The sequence below is a fragment of the Salvia splendens genome, chromosome 7 (assembly GCF_004379255.2).
Source record: "Salvia splendens isolate huo1 chromosome 7, SspV2, whole genome shotgun sequence".
Lineage (NCBI taxonomy): Eukaryota > Viridiplantae > Streptophyta > Magnoliopsida > Lamiales > Lamiaceae > Salvia > Salvia splendens.
The window spans coordinates 5,288,884-5,311,953 of NC_056038.1; the positions used below are offsets into that span (position 1 = coordinate 5,288,884).

Consider the following 23,070-nt stretch of genomic DNA (forward strand, 5'->3'; position numbering starts at 1 on the left):
GTGCTAGGATTGCTATTATGTTGAATCGTGCGCGAGGAGAGTCTCGTTTGATAACATCCACAAGAGGAGCTCGAAACAAGGTTTTATTATTCGGAACCTAGCTAGTTGGAGTTTAATTACTCTATGAATAATAAATAAGAGTTTCTTGCTAAGTCCACTCTTGGAGTTCAAAATATGTTGATTAATTAAGTCCATAGCAGACATTAATTAATTAATGGATGTTTCTATCTTAAGCGCGGGAAATGAATTAAATGCAATTAAAAGGAAACCCGGAATACTTGTAATTTCGGATTTGGAAAGGCAGTGCAATATTACTTCTGTAGTGGCTGCTTGTAATATTCCAATATAAGCTTATATTAAATTGTGGGTTCAATTTAATTAGTAAAAAGCTAATTGGGTGAGGCCATGTCCAAATTCTTCCTTAGATCCCCGACTGGGCCCAATATGTGACTTCATATAAATAGGAGAATAAAGGAGACAGAAAATATAACAATTATTGCTCAGAATTTTCGTCCCCCTCAGAGAAAGAGAGAGTTCGAAATTTTGCCTCCTCCGTGAGCTGAGTTCTGTCTTCGTTATTCAAGTCCTAGTACGCTGGTGAGATTTGCCCACACAAATATCAGTGTACAGTCCGGGACACTAGTCAGAAGATCCGAGGTCGAGTATTGAAGATCTTCACGTGGAGACGGAGTAAGCCATCATCGATTCTTGATTGAATCCACGAGGTAAATTGGCTAATTCCGTAGTAAGCATGTTTTAGGGATTTCATATGCTAAAGCATGTTTTAATTCAAGTTATGAGCATGATACATGTGATAATTACGCGAATAGAATTTGTCTAAATAATCTGCTAAATAGATCAAATTTATGTGATCGGATATCATGCACGCTTCCGCTGCCAACCCCTTCTGATTGTCTAACAAAAGGAAGCCTAAAACAGTCATTTCACTCATAAGTAATCTTGGAAGCGTGAATTGCAAGGCCAGTTGATAAAATCAAATATTCTTCAACACTGAGATTAATTAATTTATTTTATTATAGGGTTCTACTTAGTAGTACTATATCATTACAAAAAAATAATTATTACTACATAAATATCATCTGAAAGTATATGATAAAGAAATTTGGAGCTGTGAATTAGTAGTCACATGTCACAAATTGTCCATAGATAGTTACTCTTATGGCGCACACACACTTCACAATCCTTTGCACTGGCATTTAGTGTCCCTACACAAGTCCTTTTCTTGCAAATGCAACCCTTGGGGGTATATATGGCCCAATTATAGATATATTTAATTTTTAACTTCAATTAATAGTTTCTTCTAAAAGCTAAATAGAATTATGAAAATTACCCTAGATCTCATTTCTATCATGTACTAAACATACACACACCATACATTTTCACGAATATAACGGCGAATATAATGCCATGTAAAATTCTGGTTCTGTCACTGACCCACTGTGTATATTAATTTTGTGGTATATTCGATATTTTCACTATTATAACAAAGAGTGGATAAAGAGTGAGTAGAGAGCAAGTATATTGAAAAAAATGAATATAATGTTGTCGAAAAGGGTTGATGGGGCTTGCTTGAAAGCCAGTGGAATCTTGTTTGTATGCTCTCTTCTCTCACTCTAAAGTATACTTTTCTTTAAGTTTAAGAAGAGATGGAGTGAATGAGGTGGAGCATGCCTTTAACGTGCAATCCCCCTTGCTTTAATGCCTCTGCTTATTTCTCACTTTCGCTGGCAAATTGTGACGACAAGTGAGATTGTATTTTAATTTGAGGGATCATGTTACATTGTTCCACACCACGAACTTTCCCATCATATTGAAGTATATATAAATAATGAGCCTACCGTTTATTTTATTTTAACGTACATTAAAGCCTCTGACTTAGACTAATCAATTAATTAGCTTTATTAAATGCCACTCGATTTTGACGTATATAGCCATATTTTACACACAACATAACTATCATAGTTGATGATGCATACTAATATTTTCATATAGTATAAAAAAAGACAAAATGAAATTGTGGTTGGTTAAGAAAGTAGGGAGAAAGAAAAACAGAGGATTCACACAAACTTTTATAGTTGGAAACTGAAGCAAGAAAGATTGGTTGGCTTAAGCTAACTGTTGAGTCTTTATTATAGCCCTCACTATTTCATTCTCACTTTCTCTCACTCTTAAAATTCCACTCTCAATAATAGTGTGTGTTGTGTTCTTTTCTTCAATTTCTTCTTCACTCTCAATTCAATTTATTTATTGTTTTGGGATGATGAAATTGGAGGAATTTCACGATCAGAATATGATCGGGAAAGGGAAGCGCACGAAGCGGCCACAGCCGTCTTCCTCCACCTCCTCCAAAGGCGGCGTCGCCGAGTTATACAACTCACTGGCGTCATCTCCCGCCACCTCAAGCGGGATATCGACGAGCACGGAAGAGGACGAGGACATGGCCAACTGCTTGATCCTCCTCGCGCGTGGGAATTCCCCTCCTCAGCCCGACGAAATCAAGACTAAATTCAGCAGCCGGAAATTCGCCGAGATGGCCACCACCGCCGCCGGAAAAGTAGGCATCTATGTCTACGAGTGCAAGACCTGCAACAGAACCTTCCCGTCGTTCCAAGCGCTGGGCGGGCACCGAGCCAGCCACAAGAAGCCCAAAACCGCCGCCGAAGCTGATCAGAAGAAGTCTCCGCCGTCGCCGGAAAATCAAGAATTAGAAGGTGGAAAGGAGTTGAGGAAATTAACCACTGTTTCTCCACCACCATCAACGCAAAATGATCCCAACAAGTCCAAAATGCACGAGTGCTCCATTTGCGGCTCCGAATTCGGATCGGGGCAGGCCCTCGGCGGCCACATGCGGCGGCATAGGTCGGCCGCGCCGTCTAGTGCTGTCGGAAGGATTCCCGGTGACCAAACGACGTCGCATGAAGAGAAGGCGAGGAATATGTTGGCATTGGATCTCAACCTACCGGCGCCGCCGGAGGATGAGAAACAACAGCCGCCGCCGCCTCATGTAGTGTTCTCCGCCGCCGCGCTGGTGGATTGCCACTACTAGATAGGAGGAAAATTGGGGTTGACATTAGATCATGTGAATATTTTTACTACTATTATAAATTTATGAGTCCCATTATTCATTATTGTTTCGGTTATAATTAATTCATTGAATACACATTTTGGTTGATTTTCATATTTTATTCCTTGAGTGATGAAGTTTAAGTTGAATTCTTTGAGTGAGTAAGTGGTTACTATTCACGGTTGCCTTTCATTCACGAAAATTGAGTGATGTGGCATCTTCTCATGTTTTCTTTTTGTTTTGTTATTTTAATTGGAAATGGAAGTAACAATACTACTTTCAAAAGGTACTTCATTTTCTTTAATGGAATATCGTTTATTACTATTTTCAATCATATATAACAACCAATTTCGATAATTTCACTAATTGATGGATTAGTATTTATGAGTGGGAGAGCGACTCGAGCAAGGGGTAGGCTTACGGCACTACAAGAAACTCGTTGATTAGTGACAAATATTTCCGTCACTAATCAGTGAAATTTCTTCGCTTAATAGATTAGTGACAGATCAAGTTTTGACAGATCCGTCATTAATACACTTGTCATTAAAAAGTTAGTGACGGATTTTGTCCGTCACTAAAGTTACCATGATGGAACCATAGCGACTGCTTCTCCTTAGTGACAGATAAATCTGTCACTAATTGGTGACTGATACTTTTCAGTCAATAATTCTGTCACTAGTTGTTGAGCTATTGGATGGCGTCACTAATCCCGTCACTATTTTGCGTTTTTTTAGTGCAGCATGAGGAGCACCACTTAGGCTGTGTTTGTAATTTATATTTCAAATAAAAAATAAATAACAAGATTAAAAATAAGAGGTTTTCTTTGAGTGTATGTTTCGACTTTCCATTATATGACGAGGAATAAATGGATAGGAAAGATAGCAAACCAACCCATCACTTATTCATCTTTAAATATTTACATATTTAGGTTAGATAGCCTAGCTTTCAGCATCTCACTTGCGTTTCCATATCACTAATTTCTCAAACGCACCTAATTTATTACCTTTAACTAACTATTAAGCATTTAAGTAATTTAACTAACTAAACCTATTATCCACTAATCCGGTGATTGTAACTAACTAATGGTATTATTTAGTAAGACAAAAACTAAATGAGACGTCAAATATGAAATATAGTAGATTTATATAGCTATTGACTTATAATATGACAAGTCGCAAGAACACTTGTCTTATTAAATGTGACTTATCAAATTTATAAAATAAAAATTACTAGCCCGCGGGCAAGAACACTTGTCTTATTAAATGAACACATATTATATATTAATAGTAAAATCAAAACAAAGAATAACTTCATCTATTTTTTAAAATATGCATGCCAATAAGTTACCTATCAATAACAATTATGCTGACATTGTTATTTCGCAACTTAAACAAAATGATGTGAATTTTGTTGTTCTGCAAACGTGTTATGTTTTGGGAAATACGATCTAAGTTGAGAAATTTAAAGAAAACACAAATTAAATTCTCATTGGATTGAGAGAAAAATACATATTTTTTTAATAAAAAGGTTAAGGTACAACCAATTAGATTGAGCATGACCTCACGATCAATCTATAGTATATATGGTTCAACCATCTTATCATGGATTTAATCAAATTAACTAGTAAAATTTTTCACTTAAATATAATAGTAGTACTACTTACTATCCAATATTAATCACATATCCCATTCAGTTGTTGTTGGTTGTGTTTGTTATGTGATTATTTCCTAAGCCATGTGCCCACTTAAGAAATTCATCCCCACATGCTAGTCGGCGCTGCCCTGTCTATTAATCATCTACTCTTCCCTCTTAATTAATCACCTCTTAATTGTAATCTTAATATTTCTTTTATTCAAAGTTATATCACTCCACTTCTTTCTAGGGATGGTGAGGTTTGGAGATTTTTTCTTGATTGTATTTCAATTTTATGCTTTCCATTTTATTGCATATGCTTGATATATATATATATATATATATAGGATTGTGATCAAGATAGAACCATTCTTAAACGTAGAACCATTCTTAAACGTAGAACAAATGCCAAACGGAGGTCGTTAGATCTTTTAATCCAATGGTGTTGATTTGCACAGCAACTTCCCATTACAACCAAAACTATTATTAATGGGTGAATGCAGAGAAGTGAAAAAATAAAGCATGCATGGACTCTTCTTCGTTTCATTCATTCTTCCATCAACATGTGAGTTTTTTCACATGTTGAGTCCGGAATGTCGTGAAAACATAGTCTAATATGTATGATTTTTAATCTTGGCCGTCATTTTTTCCTCATCCAATGAATAAAATATGTAGAGTTCTAGGTTCTACACTTAAGAATGGTTCTATCTTTAACGCAACCCTATATATATATATATATATATATATATAATGATGAACTTAATTATGACCTTAGTTTTGATGATGTATTTTTGTCAAAGCATTATAAATTAGGTGTGCTGAATTTTTACTTTCGAAAAAATGAATGTAATTGTACTAGAGAGAGATGAAAAGTTAGCTTATGCTATGCCTACTTGTGTAATAGGTGTCACAAATGCTGCAGTTAGACAAAATATGTGGATTGTATTTAAGCTAATTAATCTTTATTTAACATTTTAAGGTGAGGATATTTGATCAAACCAAATGAGTTGTAGACATTTGTCAGCAATGTGTGTGTGTGTGTGTGAGCAAACTAAATGAGTATAGTGAGTTAGTAAAAACGTGTACATTAACTAATTAAATAATTATGATAATATTTTCTATATAGCTATATTTTTCGTTTAAAACACCACTAATACTTTGTGAATTATGATTGTTAGATCTATAGCTATGATATTACCATTGTATTATACTCCTAAGTCCTATATGGAGTATATTATAAGTGCATGTGCGTGTCTATGTTGGAGTGATTAAATTAAATTGTGGCAGTATCTACTTTGGAAATAGTGATGATAGGGACAGTACAAAGCCCAGCCACTTTTTAGTTAATAATTCGTTATTAAAGTGGGCTTATTATACTTTTAAAAAATAAACTTAATCATAAAAAGGGTGTATATACTTATAGTATTACAGATTTTTTTAGTTGCATAATATTCTAAAGACTTGCCATCTGTCTCATTTTATAGGTGTATTGTATAGTTGTTTGTACATAATATATGTGTAATATATAGGCTGTTATAATTAATGTTGGCCCACATAACACATGCTATTGGACCCTGCAAAATGGGAGAGTAATATGCTCGAATTCAGAAAGAAATGTAACCCCTAGAAGAAAGAATGTGATGTTGTATTAGTTTTTTTATACTAAATTTAAATATTTACTCCGTATTTCAAGTAGATGAATGAATATTTAAAATTTGAGTAGTTTCTGACTGTTAGTAAGATTTGACCCGGATTATACATATGAATACAATTGAGATGAGGAATATAAAATCTAATCAAATTTGATTCGACCCAAAAATAAATCAGGTACCTAAATGAAAAGTGAATGTTCTACTTATGAAACCGGACCTATTCTGGCTTTTTGCTAAACTAATGAAATGAAAGTCTCTTTTTTCACAAAAGAATATGTATGAAGATTGAAAACAAATTGGGCAAACTAATCAATATATACTAACACATAATGTTACCTAAAAGTAATGTTAACTGTGGAATTTAATGTTTGAATATGATAGAAAATGGAGAAATATATTTTCCAATATCCACCCCTTGATGGTTCATGTCCAACTAAGATATCTTTTTAATTTATTTCTTTAAAAAATAAAATAAAATTATTAATCAAAATAATTGAATGAGAAAGTGAGGAAGTGGGAACAAGTAAGAGTGATGATCTCCGAAAGATACGGCGGAAGATCAGAATAAAATTTGTTAATAAGCGATTTAATATATAATTATGAACATTATTATATTATATTGTGCACGCAAGCACCTAACAAAAGTCCACCTATTCAATAATTTGTAACTTCCAAAAATATTCTGATATATTGATAAAAACATAAACCTCCATCAACTACTCCATAAAATTAGGTAGAATATAAATAAATATTTTATAATTCTCCGTCTGAACATAATTAAAATTACTCCCTATATTATTCTGTGATATTGTCAGTCTGTATTTTAGAATGTCAAGATTCATGGTGAAATGATTGTGTCGCTTTAATATCTTTAATCGGATGTATCAAGTATATTTGTAATTGTAACTTTAGGGAAGGAAACTGTGTTATATTTATAATGGCTAGAAAGATACTTCTATACAATGTCTATTTTGAAATAATTCCCAAAAATTCGTGATCCTCCACGCCAAAATTCATGATTAATCTTTCTTCACTAAAACTGTGACGCTATATAGTTATGAAATTAGAAATATTGTAAATAAAAACTATGCAAACTTAGGAACATATAATCCAAATTCTTTATGGGCTAAAGATGAGGGTTCCGTGACACACATTGACTCGGTTGTAATATTGATAACAAGAGGGAAAAAAAGGTCACTAATTAATTGAAACCAGATTAGGCCCAATCAATATATAACTAATGGGCTAATTTATCTCTTAAAAATCAAGTGAGACCCATTCCTCTTTTCATTATCGCGTTTGTATACCCCTAAATTGTGGACATCGAAAAATTTAAGTATATCTTAAATTAAATTTTGAACCAAAACTAACACTACATTTCAGTCGACCATTTTTTGTATCACTATTTTCATTTTTAGACATTCTAATATTTTTTATCTTTAACTTGAATGTTGTTTGCTTAAATTGAATTTTGTACTCATTATTTTCTTTTAGATAAAAAAAAATTATTACAAGAGTTGATAACAATTAATTAATTACAAATTTTATTTTATAATAATTTTTTATACTATAATTTTATTAAATACTTAAGAGATTAGACACGTTAAATGAGACAAAGAGTGGGAGCTAGTAGTTTTCCTAAGGAAAACAAATTGTGTTCTGCTTAACATATATATCTGAAACCACACATGATATATAAATATAGCATGTGTCTCGCCCAAACTTTCACCTAGGATGAGTAATAAACATATTTCAATTCACACAATATTTATATAGTATAATAACCAAAAGCCCCTAAATCTTAGAAGAAACAAAATTGTCAGCATAGATTCAAACATCCGTTATAGTGAAGGTGAGTAATTTATGTCAATATAGCCACCACAGTTCAACTCTTTCTCGTGCGTGATGGTTGACGCCATCCACGAACAATACCAAAGAAAGTGAGGTTGAAAACTTTAAATTAAGCCAAATAATAAAATAGAAAACCTGCGAGTTAAGTATTGGTGTTATTAATCCTATCCTAAATTTATGATATAAAAATTTGTTTGAAAGCAATTTAGGTTTTACTTAAGGGAGGTCTCAAGTGGTGTAGAACTTAAGCTCCAAAGTTGACTTAGCTTCGTATAGCTACGATCCCCTCCACCCTCGTGTTCCTACACCAATTGCAAATATGACAATATCAACTCGTTTGTGATTAAAAGCGCAACGCTTTTAAAACCGGACCGCACCGACTGATTTGATCATTTCGACTGTGAATCAATGCATTGTTCGGTCCGATTTAGATATAAAAATCACTAGAAAATATTAAATCTTTATGATATGGAAAAATCGATTAGCTTGATCATGAACCGATCACTCGTGTTATCATTTTTATGTTATTTTAATAAATTATTTAGCAAATCCTATGCATAACATCATACAAATAATCTTTTTTGATATCATGCTTTGGATTTAGAAACTTTTTTTTGTTAGATATTTCAATAAAATTATTGTTTATTATTTTATATTACAACTTATATTAAACTTATAAACATATTGACATTTAATACTCCATTATTAAATAGATTGAACCATGAACTGATAGCTTCGTTTGCTGGTCTGATTTTCAAAACCTTGGAAAGAAGACCCAGGCACACGAGTCTATGGTAGAACTCAACATCACTAGATTACACCTTCTTTTAGTTAGATGTTCATAATGTCAACTTGAATAATAACTGAGTAATATATCTTCTACCCTTAAATACCACCCTCAGACAGAAATTTAAGGTTTCAATAGGGGAAGAGATTTGAATCATATCTAGCCAAAAAAAAAAGTAGAATCCAAGCAAAAATCAAGAAGGCTTATTCCTTTTCTCTGTTGTTATTGCATGATGACTGATCCTTGTTACCCTAATGGCCCTCAAAATGTCCCACCAATATATGGAGCTTCTCAACAAGTAATGAACCCCAATTCTTCATCATCTCCATCCACAAATCAAACCTCCTTTCTCTACAATCTATCCCTTCTCAAAGACAAAGTCCACGAGATGCAATCCCTAGCCTCCATCTTCAGCCACCACCCCGAGTCACCAATCGTCGCATCAACAATGGGCACCTTAATCCAAGAGATCATCGTCACCGCCTCTTCAATGATGTTCGCCTGCCAGCAGATGTCCCTCGCCGCCGCACCTTCTCCGGCAACCGCCTTCGACGTGGACAACAAGACCACTGCCGCAACGGAAACGCTCTTCGTCAATCCACACGGTGACGATACTTGGTACTACTCTCTTCCGTTTCTATTAGAAGTCTCATTTTTCACTTTTACTATTTTCAGCAAGTGGGCCCCGCATTCCGCTAATTTATCCCACTCACGTTTTATCACATTCCACTAATTTACTCCACTCACATTGTATTATTAAATCAATATTAATAAAATCAATATAAAAGCAAGACTCTCATTCCACGAACTTTTTCAACTACTTACATGTACAAATCAAACAATTTCTTAAAACTTGTGCTACCGGTAAAAAATGGGACTTCTAATGAGGATTGGAGGGAGTATTAGAAATCAATATGGTTCCATATTTAAATTAATTGGTGATAGGAGGAGCGGCAGTTGTTTTAATTTTTCAAAAACCAGCTCATGGGAGTTATATAGTTAGTAATTTGAGTTATCTCTTCTTTACACCGACGTGAGATATTGTTATAATTATTTTTCATTTCATTTATTTTTCCAACAGGTATGGTGATGTCGCTATGGGCAGAAATGGCGATTACACCACCATCGAATTGCCGGTGAAAACGGAAGGAGAGGCGGCGGAGGGGGAGAGGAGTTACGAGCTGATCGAGGTGGAGGCGGCAGATCTGCTGGCGAAATACACGCACTACTGCAAGGTGTGCGGCAAAGGGTTCAAGCGCGACGCCAACCTGCGAATGCACATGCGCGCGCACGGGGACGAGTACAAGTCGAGCGCGGCGCTGAGCAACCCGGCGAAGAATAAGGGGGAGGAGACGGGGACGGGGACGAGGAAGTACTCGTGCCCCCAGGAAGGGTGCCGGTGGAACAAGAGGCACGCGAGGTTTCAGCCGCTGAAGTCGATGATATGCGTTAAGAATCACTACAAGAGGACTCATTGCCCCAAGATGTACGTCTGCAAGAGATGCAACGCTAAGCATTTCTCGGTGCTCTCCGATTTGAGGACGCATGAGAAGCACTGCGGTGACCTCAAGTGGCTATGCTCCTGCGGCACCACCTTCTCGCGAAAGGATAAGCTCATCGGCCACGTTTCGTTGTTTCTCGGCCACACGCCCGTCACCGCCCTCACTTGATCTGTCGAATGTAGTAAGTGTAAAAGAAGTCTATGTTGCTTGCAATTGCATTGCATGATGTCTGTTTAGAATTCTTTAACACTTGACACATTGAGCCAATGTTATGTATAAATTGTGTTACATTATACTAGTAGTTCATGTCACATAGTATAGTAGCTTGAGAATAACAAACACAAAATAAGAGTGGATTTTATTCAAAAATCAGTATCAAGGTATACGCATGAGTTTTTTTGTATTGTTATTATCACCGTCTGTATCTAGTGATTAGAGGTGATGTAGTTTGGATTTTATTTTTGTATTGTTATTATCATCGTTTATAGTATTCGGCATTCAAATGATGTCGTAGCCTATAATCCGATACAGTACCAACGGTGGAGTGGGACTCTGGGCACTTATGCTAACAGCCGATGTTATAGACTACTGATCGTCAAGAAAATAGCTTCAATTATTAGATGAAATTACTACTACTACCATGGACTTTGACTGCTAAAATAATTTAACAATTAATCCATTTACGTAAGTCTTCAATCAGCTACAGTTAGCCTATAGTGTATTAAATTGATGAAATTTTGATTTAGTGATCGATTAGCCTCTTCATATATAGGTTGTAACTTGTAACGATGTGCATCGTCTTCTCAGAGCCGTACATTTTATGTTGAGGCCGAAGAAACATTTCAAATGTCAACATTATTATTATTATCCTCTTGCATTCAATTGATATATCACTCCATTTGTTATGAGAACTTTGTTTAACCCTTGGGACGCAAAGAGGATGCATTTTCTTGATGAATGAATACAGCCTCTCGGTTAAATCCTAGAGTTGGCAAAAAATTTATACTACTACTACTACTACTACTACTATATTTTTAATGCATGCTAATAAAAATGTCAACATTTATATGTTTAATATGTTCTCATGTTTGCACAATACTATATATTTACAATTTTGCATGAAGGTTGGTCTACTAAAGTTGAAATTATAAGCATGTTGGAAGTGTATCCAGATTCGAGATGTCTCAAATTTCTCTTTTTATATAAATTAGTATAATGTACACTTCTCTGTTTTCGGATGGATATCCACCTCCTCTATTATTTCTTTAAAATCTTCTTGTATTAAAACATCTACCTAACTATAAATTCAAATTAAGAATAACATCGAGAAAGATGTAGCAATGGAGAGATGATGACATACTGACAGCATCAATAGTGTGAGCATACCCAATTTCCTTTCCCTGAGATCAGTTTTATGGAATGATTATATAAGCATCATTAACGTGGATGGCCGGGCCGCAAATCGCGAGGCCCTGCCCGTCCCAAGCGATGGAGGAGGTGGAGTCACGGCCCAGGCCGGTCCCGGGGCCGCATTTGCGGCTCGGTGACGGTCCCGCGGCCCGGCCTGGCCGGCGATGGAGATGAGGGCCGGAGGCGGTTTGGCCGCTACTGTAGGGGAATTTTCTGAATTTTTATGCATTTTTTTGAGGAAGAAGAGGGAGGGGGAGGAGAAGAAGAGGGAGGAAATGTAGAAGAGGGGAGCCGGATGCAATTTTCTAATTTTTAAATTTTTTTTGCATTTTTTTTATGTTATAATTTTTAGTTTTTTTAGTGTATCATTTATTATTTTTGAATTAAAAATGAATTCCTTATGTTATAATTGTTCGCCGTTTTCAATTTTTACAAGTATGAATTTCTCATGTTATAATTGTTCAACGATTTCTATGTTGTAATTTTCAATCTTCGATCGAAAATTAACTTTTCCGTGTTATAAATTTCCGGTGTTTTTTTATTTTATGTGTAAAATAGGTTGAAGTTGTGAATAGTGTCATTTATTAGTTGCGGCCCGGGTTGTGGCTTGCAGGGTTAGAGCAGTTGGGGCCTGGGCCGCAACTGTAGATGAATGATGACGTGGAGGGGACTTGGGGCCTAAAACCTGGCCGGGGTTATTGATGCCCTAAGTATTCTAAGGTGGCTTTCGGTTGCTATAACTTATTATCATATAATTATCTATCTAGAAATAAGTTATAAAATTCAATTTAACGAGTCAAACATAATACTAGTACATATTTAACCATGAGACATAATCTTGCAAACCGAGCGAGACCTAAGTGAACAATATTTACTCAAATTTATATAATGCTGAAAGAATTGGAAATTTCAACATGACTTCTAAGTAGTAAGTATAATCTAAGTAGTACAAAGGCGTCTTTGATTAAAAAAAAATAAATAAATAAGTATAATCTAAGTAGTAAGATAGATGTTTCACACCGCTCAAAAATAATGTGTTTTCTATTTAATTAATCACACGAGACATTTAGAGCATGCATGCTAATATTACTTCCAGTTTCTTACTTGATGAAGGCAGGCAGCAATGGAGGAAGACGGGAATATGAGATGATAAGAGTTACTGTATTTTAAAAATAGCTACATTTCCAAGTAACGAGATAGATATGCAAAACTGGATAACATCCTAATATTTTCGAGTTATAGTGAAGTTTCCATTTATACAAATCCTTGAAATGCTGCAATTGCACCTCTGTTGGTATATTCCCAAGTTATGAACCAGCAGAATAAACAGGAGCAATATAGCAAAAAGAAGAAGACCATGAATTATGATGAGTGATGACATCCAAGTTGTTGAAAAACAATTTCAGCATGAAATTCTTAACATATGTGGAACACTAAACACTCGCAATTCACTTAGAGAAACAAGAGTTTCTGAACCAATTATAATAGATGGTATAATAGTTGCATAGGAAATCAATCATTTTAGCAATCTAAAGATCAAGTGAGAAGTTGAGCTGGCAAGAACATAGGGAGAGCCTAATTCTGCTGCTGCTGGTAGTTGAGTGCCCTCCTGAATAGCATTATGTGTGGCTCCGGGCGATGAATAGCATAGTGAACCCACCCTCGGCTCTGCTGAACTCCAATGGCGCGCCACTCATTCTAACCCCCCCAAAAAAACACCATCAGATGTGTACATCAGACCAAACCATTAATCCAAAAATATAACAGTAAGTAATGTATATTGCATAGGATATAGGTAAACAGCATTCAAAAACCAGCATGATATTTCCAGAATCACATATTGCACAATTCCTAAGTATTTGAATGACAAGGATTAGCAACATAAAACCCTTATCACAATAATTTCAAAATCTTCTCCAACGGAACCTATAAATTAAATTAAAACCATGACAGAAACTTCAGAAGAATTTAATTGCAATCTAGAATAAAATATAACTAAGCCTATCGAAAAACTCGAGGTACGTTTCTGAGCACTGAACCCTAGATTTCATCCCTAATTCCGAATAATCCAAAAGTCCAAAACCCTAAATTCTTAACCCTGCTTTCGAATAATCCAGATAACCCACCGTCGCACACAAAAACACACATAACACTTACTTCCGTGAGTAGGCGATTTTTGGGGAGCAATTTGGCAACCTCCGCTGGAAGAACCACATGCCTGAATAATTTCCAAAATATACAGAATAAAATTTCTAAGGAATGAAGATCCAAAACAAAAATAAGCTAAATCTACCTGTATTCATAGATGTCATCATTATACTTGTCGGAGTACTGAATCTGACCCATGCTTGTTTACCTCCGATAAAAACTCGGAATAACCGCAACTGTGATCTGCGATTCATAAATATACGAAACAAATTAGCAATTTAACAAAAGGATACGTCAAACAATTAGCAGATGACTGATTACAAATGTGATAGAGAGAGAAAGAGAGAGGAACAAACATTGAGTAAATGAAGGAGCGGTTGCGAGAAGAATCGTGTTGATCTTTGGCTGAAACGGGAACAGAATTAAAGACCTTTTAAAACCGAGGAAATGAATTTATTTATTATAACGGACTTTAATTTGAATTTCAAATCTCAAAAGATTCCCGCTTTCACAATTGCAATGATTATGTTTAATTAAAAGTAGCTTTTATTAGTACGTTCTGGCAAATGGGGGAAAATAGCTTTATTAATACATGTAGAAATAAATATATGGAGTAATTAAAATGTATTTTCCCAATTAAACTCAACAAATGCCGTTATATTAGATTCTACACCTCAATATTTACACTGAATTAAATATATGGAGCAATTGCAATGTATTCTTAAGCAAATAAACATAATTTTATATAAACAAAATTCATTCAGCACCATACCATTTACGTTAAAAAATCACCATTTTGAATACTTTCTGAAGAAATTAATTCTTTAACTGCTCCAAAATTCCAAAAAATAAAGTAATTTAAAAATACTACTACTATAAAAGAGATTCCGAATATATTAATATATTTATGCAAAGTCTCAAAAGTCAAGTGATGCTCAAAAAAAGAAACTCTTATCAAATGCTGCTAGAAGAAATAAAAGACATGGAAAGATGATGGTAATTAGAAAAAAATGACTTGTAGTTGGACAAAAATAGATGGAAATTACAAAAGAAGTTGGTACTAGAGCATTCGATAGAAAAGAAATAACTTTTACTACTCTGACCAATCACAATTGAGCTGCACCCTAGCTTAGGTATGTGTATACCTCTCTATCATTTTCTATAAGATGAACAAAACCATCCAAAAATAATTGTAATGCCCTATACAGGGCAAAAACAATCTCTTCAAACAATCACTCCAAAAGAAGTTGATTCTTCGACATCAACTTGTGCAGAACCGAAGTTCCATCGAAGATCATCAGTGGGTAACTCTTCTTGTATTCATCTAGCTGCAGTGGAAAAAAGAGACCACGGATTTAGAAATAAGTCTTTCTTGAATGTTAGCCTTGAACATGTGACATGATGTACAAGATCAAGATAGTAATTAACAGACCTTTTCCTGATCAAGTTTTTCAAACCCAAATCTATTTTTCCACAGTGATTCTGCTTCATCTGCTGCAGGAAGCACCAGAACCTTGATGTTGAGCGACAATAAAAGATGTTCAATACAGGCAAAGAGCGCTTGAAAGTATCCCTGGAGATGGAAATTATAAATCAATTTCCGATGGAGACAGCAAAAGGATGATAAGAATAAGATTATCCTGTTCGAATCTATCAAATGACCCACCTTTCCTTGGCAATCACTCCTTGTTGCAACTAGAGGTAGCTCTGCTACTTCCTCCCCAAAAACTCGCACTATGGCGGCGGATACTACTGCAGAGCTGTAGCGCCATTGATGGATCATTTCAAAAGGGGAAAAAAACAAGGAAAAAAGAGAGCATGTCGAAAGTCATAATAATTCTTACCCAACTGTCAATATGGCGCAATACATGCCATAAAATTCCTGGTCTTTGAACTTCCTCCTGCATATAATTAGCAATAACTAATGGTATGTCCAACCAATCAAAAGTCTTAACTTAGATAAGTCACGTGAGAACTATTGAGAGATTCATTTACCCATAAACCATTGTTGGAATAAGATCAAGACGGCTGGTGCTGGCATCAGCTATAGGATCAAATCGGTCCTGAATAAATTATGGTCATGATAATCAACTCTCAAATAATTCACTTAGGCTCAGAACAATGCCACCAGAAGAAAGCAACATTACCAACAAAATGAAGCAATTTTTTAACATGCTTGTCAAAAAAATGCTGTTTAGCCGATCCCCCAACATTCATATATGGCCAAATGATATTTTTAACAGTGTTCATGCAACAGATATACAACTAATTATAGTAATAAAAAGCATAAATTATCATCTGGACGGTGACAGCAAGAAAATAAAATAAAATACTGAATGTATGTATTTCAAACTTGTATAGAAATTGATTTCCAGGATCATTAATTGTAACGTTAATGAAATGGCAACTATGTGTACGGAAGAAAACACTACCACACGTTGTGTCAATAATTTTACCAAATCAAGTCACCAAATTATAAAGAGGAAGGCCATATTAACGGGGAATGACAGAAAGAATAAGGAGGTCCATAAAACTGTAAACCATACAAAGACGGATGCAATAGCAAATGACTCAGGAAACTCACATGAAAAATAGTGACAGCGCCAGAAAGCCAAACCCTGGTGTCCTCTGAAGAGACTTTTCCTCTGAGCAACCTCCATCTCACATCAAGCTTAGGATTCTCCTCTGAACTTTGCCCATCACCTTTCTTCTCCAAGACGTTCAAAACAGCTTCTGGAAGGGTTTGGTCACCATCACCAATCATCTTCTGAAGGATATAATGAATACTGCTACAGCCTTTGCTGCAGAACCATTCAGTTTCTGGAAGTGCCTGTAGTTTTGGTAACAAGCCTTAGTCCTAAGCCCCTTATTGCATTTAGGATTTCTGGAACAGTAACAAAGTTAAATATGGTGCAAACCTTCAAATCATCAATCTCTTGCTCCCTTAGACACTTGACATGATATTCTCTTTCACACTACAAAAACCATAAGCATAGTTCATCATATACCCAATATCAAACACAGCAAGCATTTTGACATGACTTCTAAACCTTTCTCAATACATACGAGCAGAGAGCACTACCTGATCACATATCATAACTGTGTGGTCATTAAATCCCGACCTGCTGAACTCATCTACTCTGCAATAACCAAGTCAATGAAAAATAGATAAGGAGAGAATGAAACCAACACAGAGGTCTTTGGGATAGAATGGATATCATAATAGCAGTTAGGATTATGTGAAAACCAGATTAAAATTCTAATATATACTGATATACATATGTATTTTCAGCTTTATAAAAGCACGTTTACATTTAGGGGAATTTCAGGCACAATTATCTCATTAAGAAAACACTAATAGGTTTGACGTAGATTCCAAATATAAGCAGTACAGGATAAAGAAATGGGAAAGCAGAAAAACAAATGTCAAATATAAACAACCTGCAAATGACACATCCACCCCCAATATATTTTTCAAAATTTCCAACAATGCGAATGCACCTCCTGGTGATGTCCTCTAGTGGATCTACACCAGGGACTCTACCAGCTGCGATTGCATTTGCGTTGTTCTCTGCAAATTTTTCCTTTTCATACATATTCTGGCAGTACTTGCAGTACCATATTCCTTGCGGAACATTCGGGAGACCAACGCATTCTGCAGAAATAACCAAGAGACCAAGAAAGCTTTAAGAATTGGATTGACATTGAAGGATTGCAGGTTCAGTAACAAGCAGCAAGTTATGAATATCTTTGAGTATGAACATCAGCATAAAAACAATCATCCAAAAACCAGGTGGAAGTGAGATTGAGAAGGAAAGCTGAACTAAAAAAAACAGAGTATAGTGACTGGCATATTTTAGTTTTTCTTGTAGTAGGAGAAATCAACATATCATAAAACTTCAAAGAACTGCAGTTTCATTACATTTACACAATAACATACAATTGCTACAGTGTTGAAATGTCCTCACCATAGTGGAATGCTCGTGGACAATTTTCACAGCATAACAAATTTCCTCCATCCTCACAAATAGAACAAAGATCGTCACTTTCTTCAGTTGATGATTTACGACTTCTAGATAGTTCAAGGGATAGCTGATGCAGAGAAACCCCATTGGAAGTGTATATACTCATGTACCTGCACGCCAAGCAGCCCTAAGTTAACAAAAAAGAACCAGATGTTTAACATTTTACTTGTTCTTTTGTTTAGCATTTTACTTGTCCCCTAGGCACCCAACGTATCTTTTTGTTGTCTTAACTAAGACTACTAGGCTTCAAAATTTCTCATATATTAAATGACTCGCACAACAGCTTAAGAAATTCTGATATACTATTAAATACTCAGACAACAGCATAAGCCTTAAGATCGGGAAGTGTTGAACAATACAGAAGATAAGGTGTGTTAGTAAGAATGTAACCCCATAAAAATATGAAACAAGAGGAAAAATAATACTCACGGCTTCCGACGCGAAGCAAAACCAGCATGAGCCTCAAACTGTGAGGGACTCACCTGTTCATAAAGAGTGAGGCAGCAACATTACAAGTGACTTATAGGTAACAAAAAAAAATGTGTTGCAACTTTCAAACAAAAAAGATGAAAAGTAACAAACCACTTTTTTGCAACAGAAGCAGAAGATTAAACCATCTTTCTTGTAACCCTCAAGCCTTATCTGCTCCAGAGTAATAATTGAATATAAATTTAATTATCATTTCAACAAGAAAATCATAGGTCATTTCCAGAAAGACAGAACTACCTATATAGTACCCGTCAGCAATCTGGAAACAATATATAAAAAAAAGAGACCTATGAAGGAATGTTAATGGTAGTACCCATTCACCTTTCCATGCATAACATATGACAAAGCAGTACCATCAGGAAGCAGATCTTCTGCTAGAACAGATTTATGCATTCTCAGATCCCTGCAAAGTGGAAACACAAGAATCAGCACTATTAAAAGACAGCTTACCCTAAAGACATGCATAATTTGAAGATAGGAGCAATTGCGAATCCAAAGAAATTGCACGCAGTAGCACAGAATCAACTGGTACTTACTTCCGTGTCAGCTTTCCCTGACTCTTCACTTGAGGTTGACTATTTGGAGAAATTAGAACACTATCTACAACTTCAGGCAAGCGAGTAGAAGATGCAGGAGCTGGTGAACCAGCCAAAGGAGACCTAAAATTATCATCATAAAATATCATATCAATAAACATGGACAACAGGATAAAGTTACTAGCTACACTATGGAGCTACCTGACAGTGACATCACCGATATGTGTTTGACTGGAGCCAGACTCCTTCAGAAGAACACAGGAGTCACAAAGAAGCATTGCTCGACCAGCACCAGTTTCAGGAATCAACACTGAAAGCATAAAAAAGGCATAGGAAAATTAAAAGAGGAAGTGAGAATAGAAGAAAAAGGGAGTACAATTTTTAATATCCTATTCAAGCAAATGAGCATGGTAGGACATATCAGAATAACAAACATGGACATCACCTCTGCAGTTGAGACAGATAGCAGTTATATGATTTGAACGGCCAATTGCGTTCTGGATAACACATTCCAGCGGATCTGAAGGATTGGCCTTGCATGCATTAAGCACATCTCTCAGACTTTTTCCATTCTCCAAGAATATATACTCCGGTGGCCGCTTATTGCCACTACGTGCATGCATTTCAAATTGATTAGGAGTAACAACCTAAACCAACAACTAGCAGTTAGTGGAAAGAATCATGCAAATCATCACAAGTCGATCTACAAATTTACCTTTTTCCCCCCGCATTCATAACATGAACATAATATCCCAGTTCCTTTAATAACACCCTGAAGTTCAGAATCAGGTCGCCTCCTCCCCTGAAAATGTCAAAGAAAAGATGCCACCAACCATATAGAAAAAGCTAAAATGGAACATTTTAATTGCCAAACGTGATTACCTTTGACCCATTTACATAGCGAACTTGAAGACCCTCAAGCAATCCTGTCCGAAGAAGGTGCTTTAACTTCATGGGAGCTCTATTCAATCCAATCTTTTTTGACATTTTCATTTCAAGCTTTGAAGGACTTGCAGTCATACTCTCCACAGCTCCTGCCTCTGATCCTAACTCTATTGCCCCATCCTGCAGCTTCAAGGCCGAGCGCGTAAACCTCCTTAGTGACTTTTCCAACATCATGCCTGTGCGCTCTGCAGTACTCTCACATCCCAAATCAGAGGCACTGCTAAGTATTCCATCATCTTCACGATTAGAAACTCTATCGATACCTCCAACCTGATCCACAGGTAAATCTGTGCACAAAGGCTGGATAATGTCTTCCCTAGAATCAGTGCCCACTTTCTCTTCTTCATCGCACACTACCGCAACTAAGCCTACCTCTGTATTTCCTGTGCCCACTTCCTCTTCTGCTTCATCTCCCACTACAGTAACTGAGTCAGCCTCTATATTTCTTGTGCCCACTTTCTCTTCTGCTTCACTGTCCACTACAACAACTGAATCAGCTTCTGAATTTCTTGCGGCTAATTTTTCTTCCACTTCATATCCCATTACATTAACTAAGTCGGCCTCTAAGTTTCTTGAACAGTCACCCATATCAGATACAATGTCAACTACAGCCCTCACCACCCCATTGTCACCATCCAAAACATTACTTGGCTCCAACTTTACGACATCCTCTGTTTCTGGCTTCTCTTCTTCAGTCACTTTTGATTTCTTAGAAGCAGGCCCCTTCATTTTCTTGTTCATCTTACTATCACTTACCACATAGCCTCTACTGGAACTACCGCCTCTCTGGGACCTTGTTACTCTCCTGCCTGCTGGAAGCCCCCCCATTTCAGACTGAGCCCTCATCATGAAGGCAAACTCCCTCTTCATCCCAGCACGAATGGATGATACCACTATGTCACTGGCATCCATATCCTTCAAAGTTGAAAGGCAAAAGTAACAGAAAGTAATATCAAATGAGGGTACTCATACAAATAAGCTACGACAGAAAAAATCATATGCATAAATAATGTGAGAACAGCATAAGACTTTCTCAATTCTAAACTTTAAGATTCGTATTTTTACTTAGTAAACTTCATAATGAAAATAAATGATGCACACATAGATGTGTATTTTGACACTGTGTAACGGACCACATAAAACAACAGATACAGACACAAGACTACATGGTCACACAAAAAAATAATAATTGTACTTGTTGATACATCTCACTCTTCTGTTACAGGATTGGCAATAAAATGGCTTCAAGTAACTTCGTCTGACTAAAGAGTTCTGGCCCTGGGTTGGCAAAAATAAAATGTGTAGTCCTCAAACTGAATCTATTCTAAGCATACACTATATGCCAAAAGCATTTGAGATGAGAAATTCCTTACCATGTTATCTAAACATAACACAGTATACTAGTGAAACAATTTCTTATATTATAATGACAATTAATCATCTCCATCAAAATAAGTAATACAATCAAAAGATTAGTAGAGTACTTACCAGTGAAACAATTTCTAATATTCTAATGACAATTAAACATCTCCATACAAATAAGTTATACTCCGTACAATCAAAGGATTAGTCCAGTACTTAGTCCAACTATATGACAGTGACTATAAAGCCTTCAACAGGCAACTACTATACAATGTCAACTTAACCCAGGATGGGAGGCGGGTCAAGACGGCAGCCACTACCACAAGTCTTAATAATTTCCCGTTTTACTTAGTATATTCTCGTGCTATAATATTGGTTCGAATATTTAGCGAGTTTGGACGAATGATACCAAATCAAAAAATACGCAGAGTCAAATGAATTGTTATGTTAAGTCAAGTCACAGGTCATGTCCAAAACAACTACAAACTTGCACCGATGAACAAATGAAAGCCATTTTGGCTTACAGAACAATGGCCACATTGAGATGAGTAGACTATCTACATAAGATACTTCAGACATGCTAGTCTATGTAAAATGTTTAGTCACTGGCCAATAAGTACTAAGCCATATTTACAACTCAATTGACGAAACAAGCAGATGCAAAGCAAATTTTATAACAGATTACTGTAGACACCCTTGTTTCTGACTTGTCTTAGAAAGTCTTTATTTGCAATTCAACATTTTTGAATTCACTAAACCGTTTATGTTGATTTATTTGATTTGAGGGGTTCAATTCATTGATATTTTCTCTTCCAAAACAATTTGTATTCGGATCGAGATTGAAACATACGGACATACCTGAAAATTAATAATTACTTGAAATAATTAGTGGGGGGAGGGAAGACAGAGGTATGGGGAGGACTTTCGGAGTGAAGACGGGGAAGGGGCCGGCGAGAGTGGCGGCACCGCAGTGGGGATGTGAACGGGGAAGGGCCGAAGGCCGGAGGAGGGAAGGGTTTCTGCCTTTCTGCAACGTTTTGCATTCTGGTTTCTCAATCTCCGTTTAATTTTTTTATTGTTTATTAGATTTGAATTTAATAAAATCTTACCAATTAAAAGTTAGGAAATAATGCATGCGGACTAACCCGATCCATACCCACGACCCAAATAGGATGGCCCATTTACTCCTGCAATTGCAAACAATCGGCCCTCTAATATGAAATCTAGCACTGATATGTTTTATTTATTTCGATAAATAAAACATATCACTATAAATTCTACTCCATAAGACTATGTTTTATTTTCTATTGTTTCTATTTTTTTCAATCAATGACATATTTTAAAATTTCGCAACACCTGCATAGGAGGACCATTGTCCCACCCACACCTAACTGTAACAATTACTCCAATAATTAATTTGAAAATTACACATAGGAATCACATTATTCTTACTTGGGAATCATCAGTTGACGTCCAATTGAAATCATCCATCACTTTTCTGCAATATAAATACAGTATAATTTAAGTAATTAGCCATTTCTATCATTATTTTCACGACTTTAACAACATTTCAAATTTTGTGTGCAGAAAAAAAAACATTTTTAATATATGAAATAAAAAGGCTTCCTAATATTTCATTTTCAATC

At 35.8% G+C, this 23,070-nt stretch overlaps 4 protein-coding genes across 4 annotated transcripts; 2 read left to right on the forward strand and 2 right to left on the reverse strand.

The window, feature by feature from the left end:
- Positions 1-2,084: 2,084 nt before the first annotated feature.
- LOC121811531 (zinc finger protein ZAT5-like) lies at positions 2,085-3,200 on the forward strand. The gene has a single exon (XM_042212412.1). The coding sequence runs from the start codon at positions 2,279-2,281 to the stop codon at positions 3,065-3,067; it is 789 nt and encodes a 262-aa protein (XP_042068346.1). The 5' UTR covers positions 2,085-2,278; the 3' UTR covers positions 3,068-3,200.
- Positions 3,201-9,159: 5,959 nt separating this feature from the next.
- On the forward strand, positions 9,160-10,892 carry LOC121740924 (protein SENSITIVE TO PROTON RHIZOTOXICITY 2-like). The gene is made up of 2 exons (XM_042133584.1): positions 9,160-9,625; positions 10,089-10,892. Exons 1-2 carry the CDS (start codon positions 9,237-9,239, stop codon positions 10,675-10,677), a joined length of 978 nt encoding a protein of 325 aa, XP_041989518.1. The 5' UTR covers positions 9,160-9,236; the 3' UTR covers positions 10,678-10,892.
- A 2,365-nt stretch (positions 10,893-13,257) lies between these two features.
- LOC121811309 (cyclin-dependent kinases regulatory subunit 1) lies at positions 13,258-14,561 on the reverse strand. Its single transcript, XM_042212145.1, has 4 exons — positions 14,424-14,561; positions 14,213-14,310; positions 14,077-14,137; positions 13,258-13,617 (listed from the first exon to the last, which is right to left on the reverse strand). Exons 2-4 carry the CDS (start codon positions 14,263-14,265, stop codon positions 13,495-13,497), a joined length of 237 nt encoding a protein of 78 aa, XP_042068079.1. The 5' UTR covers positions 14,266-14,310; positions 14,424-14,561; the 3' UTR covers positions 13,258-13,494.
- Positions 14,562-15,041: 480 nt separating this feature from the next.
- LOC121742447 lies at positions 15,042-22,491 on the reverse strand. Its single transcript, XM_042135582.1, has 19 exons — positions 22,283-22,491; positions 20,000-20,977; positions 19,833-19,919; positions 19,563-19,764; positions 19,319-19,427; positions 19,118-19,240; positions 18,903-18,984; positions 18,675-18,734; positions 18,522-18,574; positions 18,036-18,202; positions 17,509-17,722; positions 17,150-17,207; positions 16,986-17,042; positions 16,652-16,897; positions 16,063-16,130; positions 15,912-15,968; positions 15,734-15,827; positions 15,500-15,640; positions 15,042-15,395 (listed from the first exon to the last, which is right to left on the reverse strand). The coding sequence occupies exons 2-19, from the start codon at positions 20,972-20,974 to the stop codon at positions 15,300-15,302; spliced, it is 2,889 nt and encodes a 962-aa protein (XP_041991516.1). The 5' UTR covers positions 20,975-20,977; positions 22,283-22,491; the 3' UTR covers positions 15,042-15,299.
- Positions 22,492-23,070: the final 579 nt, after the last annotated feature.

Bases quoted from the DNA above. Each gene is read 5' to 3' on its own strand.
- LOC121811531 (XM_042212412.1), top strand. From the start codon at position 2,279: ATGATGAAATTGGAGGAATTTCACGATCAGAATATGATCGGGAAAGGG.
- LOC121740924 (XM_042133584.1), top strand. From the start codon at position 9,237: ATGATGACTGATCCTTGTTACCCTAATGGCCCTCAAAATGTCCCACCA. The intron at 9,626-10,088 runs GTACTACTCTCT...TTTTTCCAACAG, and splicing joins CCACACGGTGACGATACTTG to GTATGGTGATGTCGCTATGG.
- LOC121811309 (XM_042212145.1), bottom strand. From the start codon at position 14,265: ATGGGTCAGATTCAGTACTCCGACAAGTATAATGATGACATCTATGAA. The intron at 14,138-14,212 runs GTAGATTTAGCT...GAAATTATTCAG, and splicing joins GATGACATCTATGAATACAG to GCATGTGGTTCTTCCAGCGG. The intron at 13,618-14,076 runs GTAAGTGTTATG...TGGGGGGGTTAG, and splicing joins AAAATCGCCTACTCACGGAA to AATGAGTGGCGCGCCATTGG.
- LOC121742447 (XM_042135582.1), bottom strand. From the start codon at position 20,974: ATGGATGCCAGTGACATAGTGGTATCATCCATTCGTGCTGGGATGAAG. The intron at 19,765-19,832 runs GTAAATTTGTAG...TTGTTGGTTTAG, and splicing joins ATGAATGCGGGGGGAAAAAG to GTTGTTACTCCTAATCAATT. The intron at 18,203-18,521 runs GTGAGTATTATT...CTTGGCGTGCAG, and splicing joins TTTGCTTCGCGTCGGAAGCC to GTACATGAGTATATACACTT.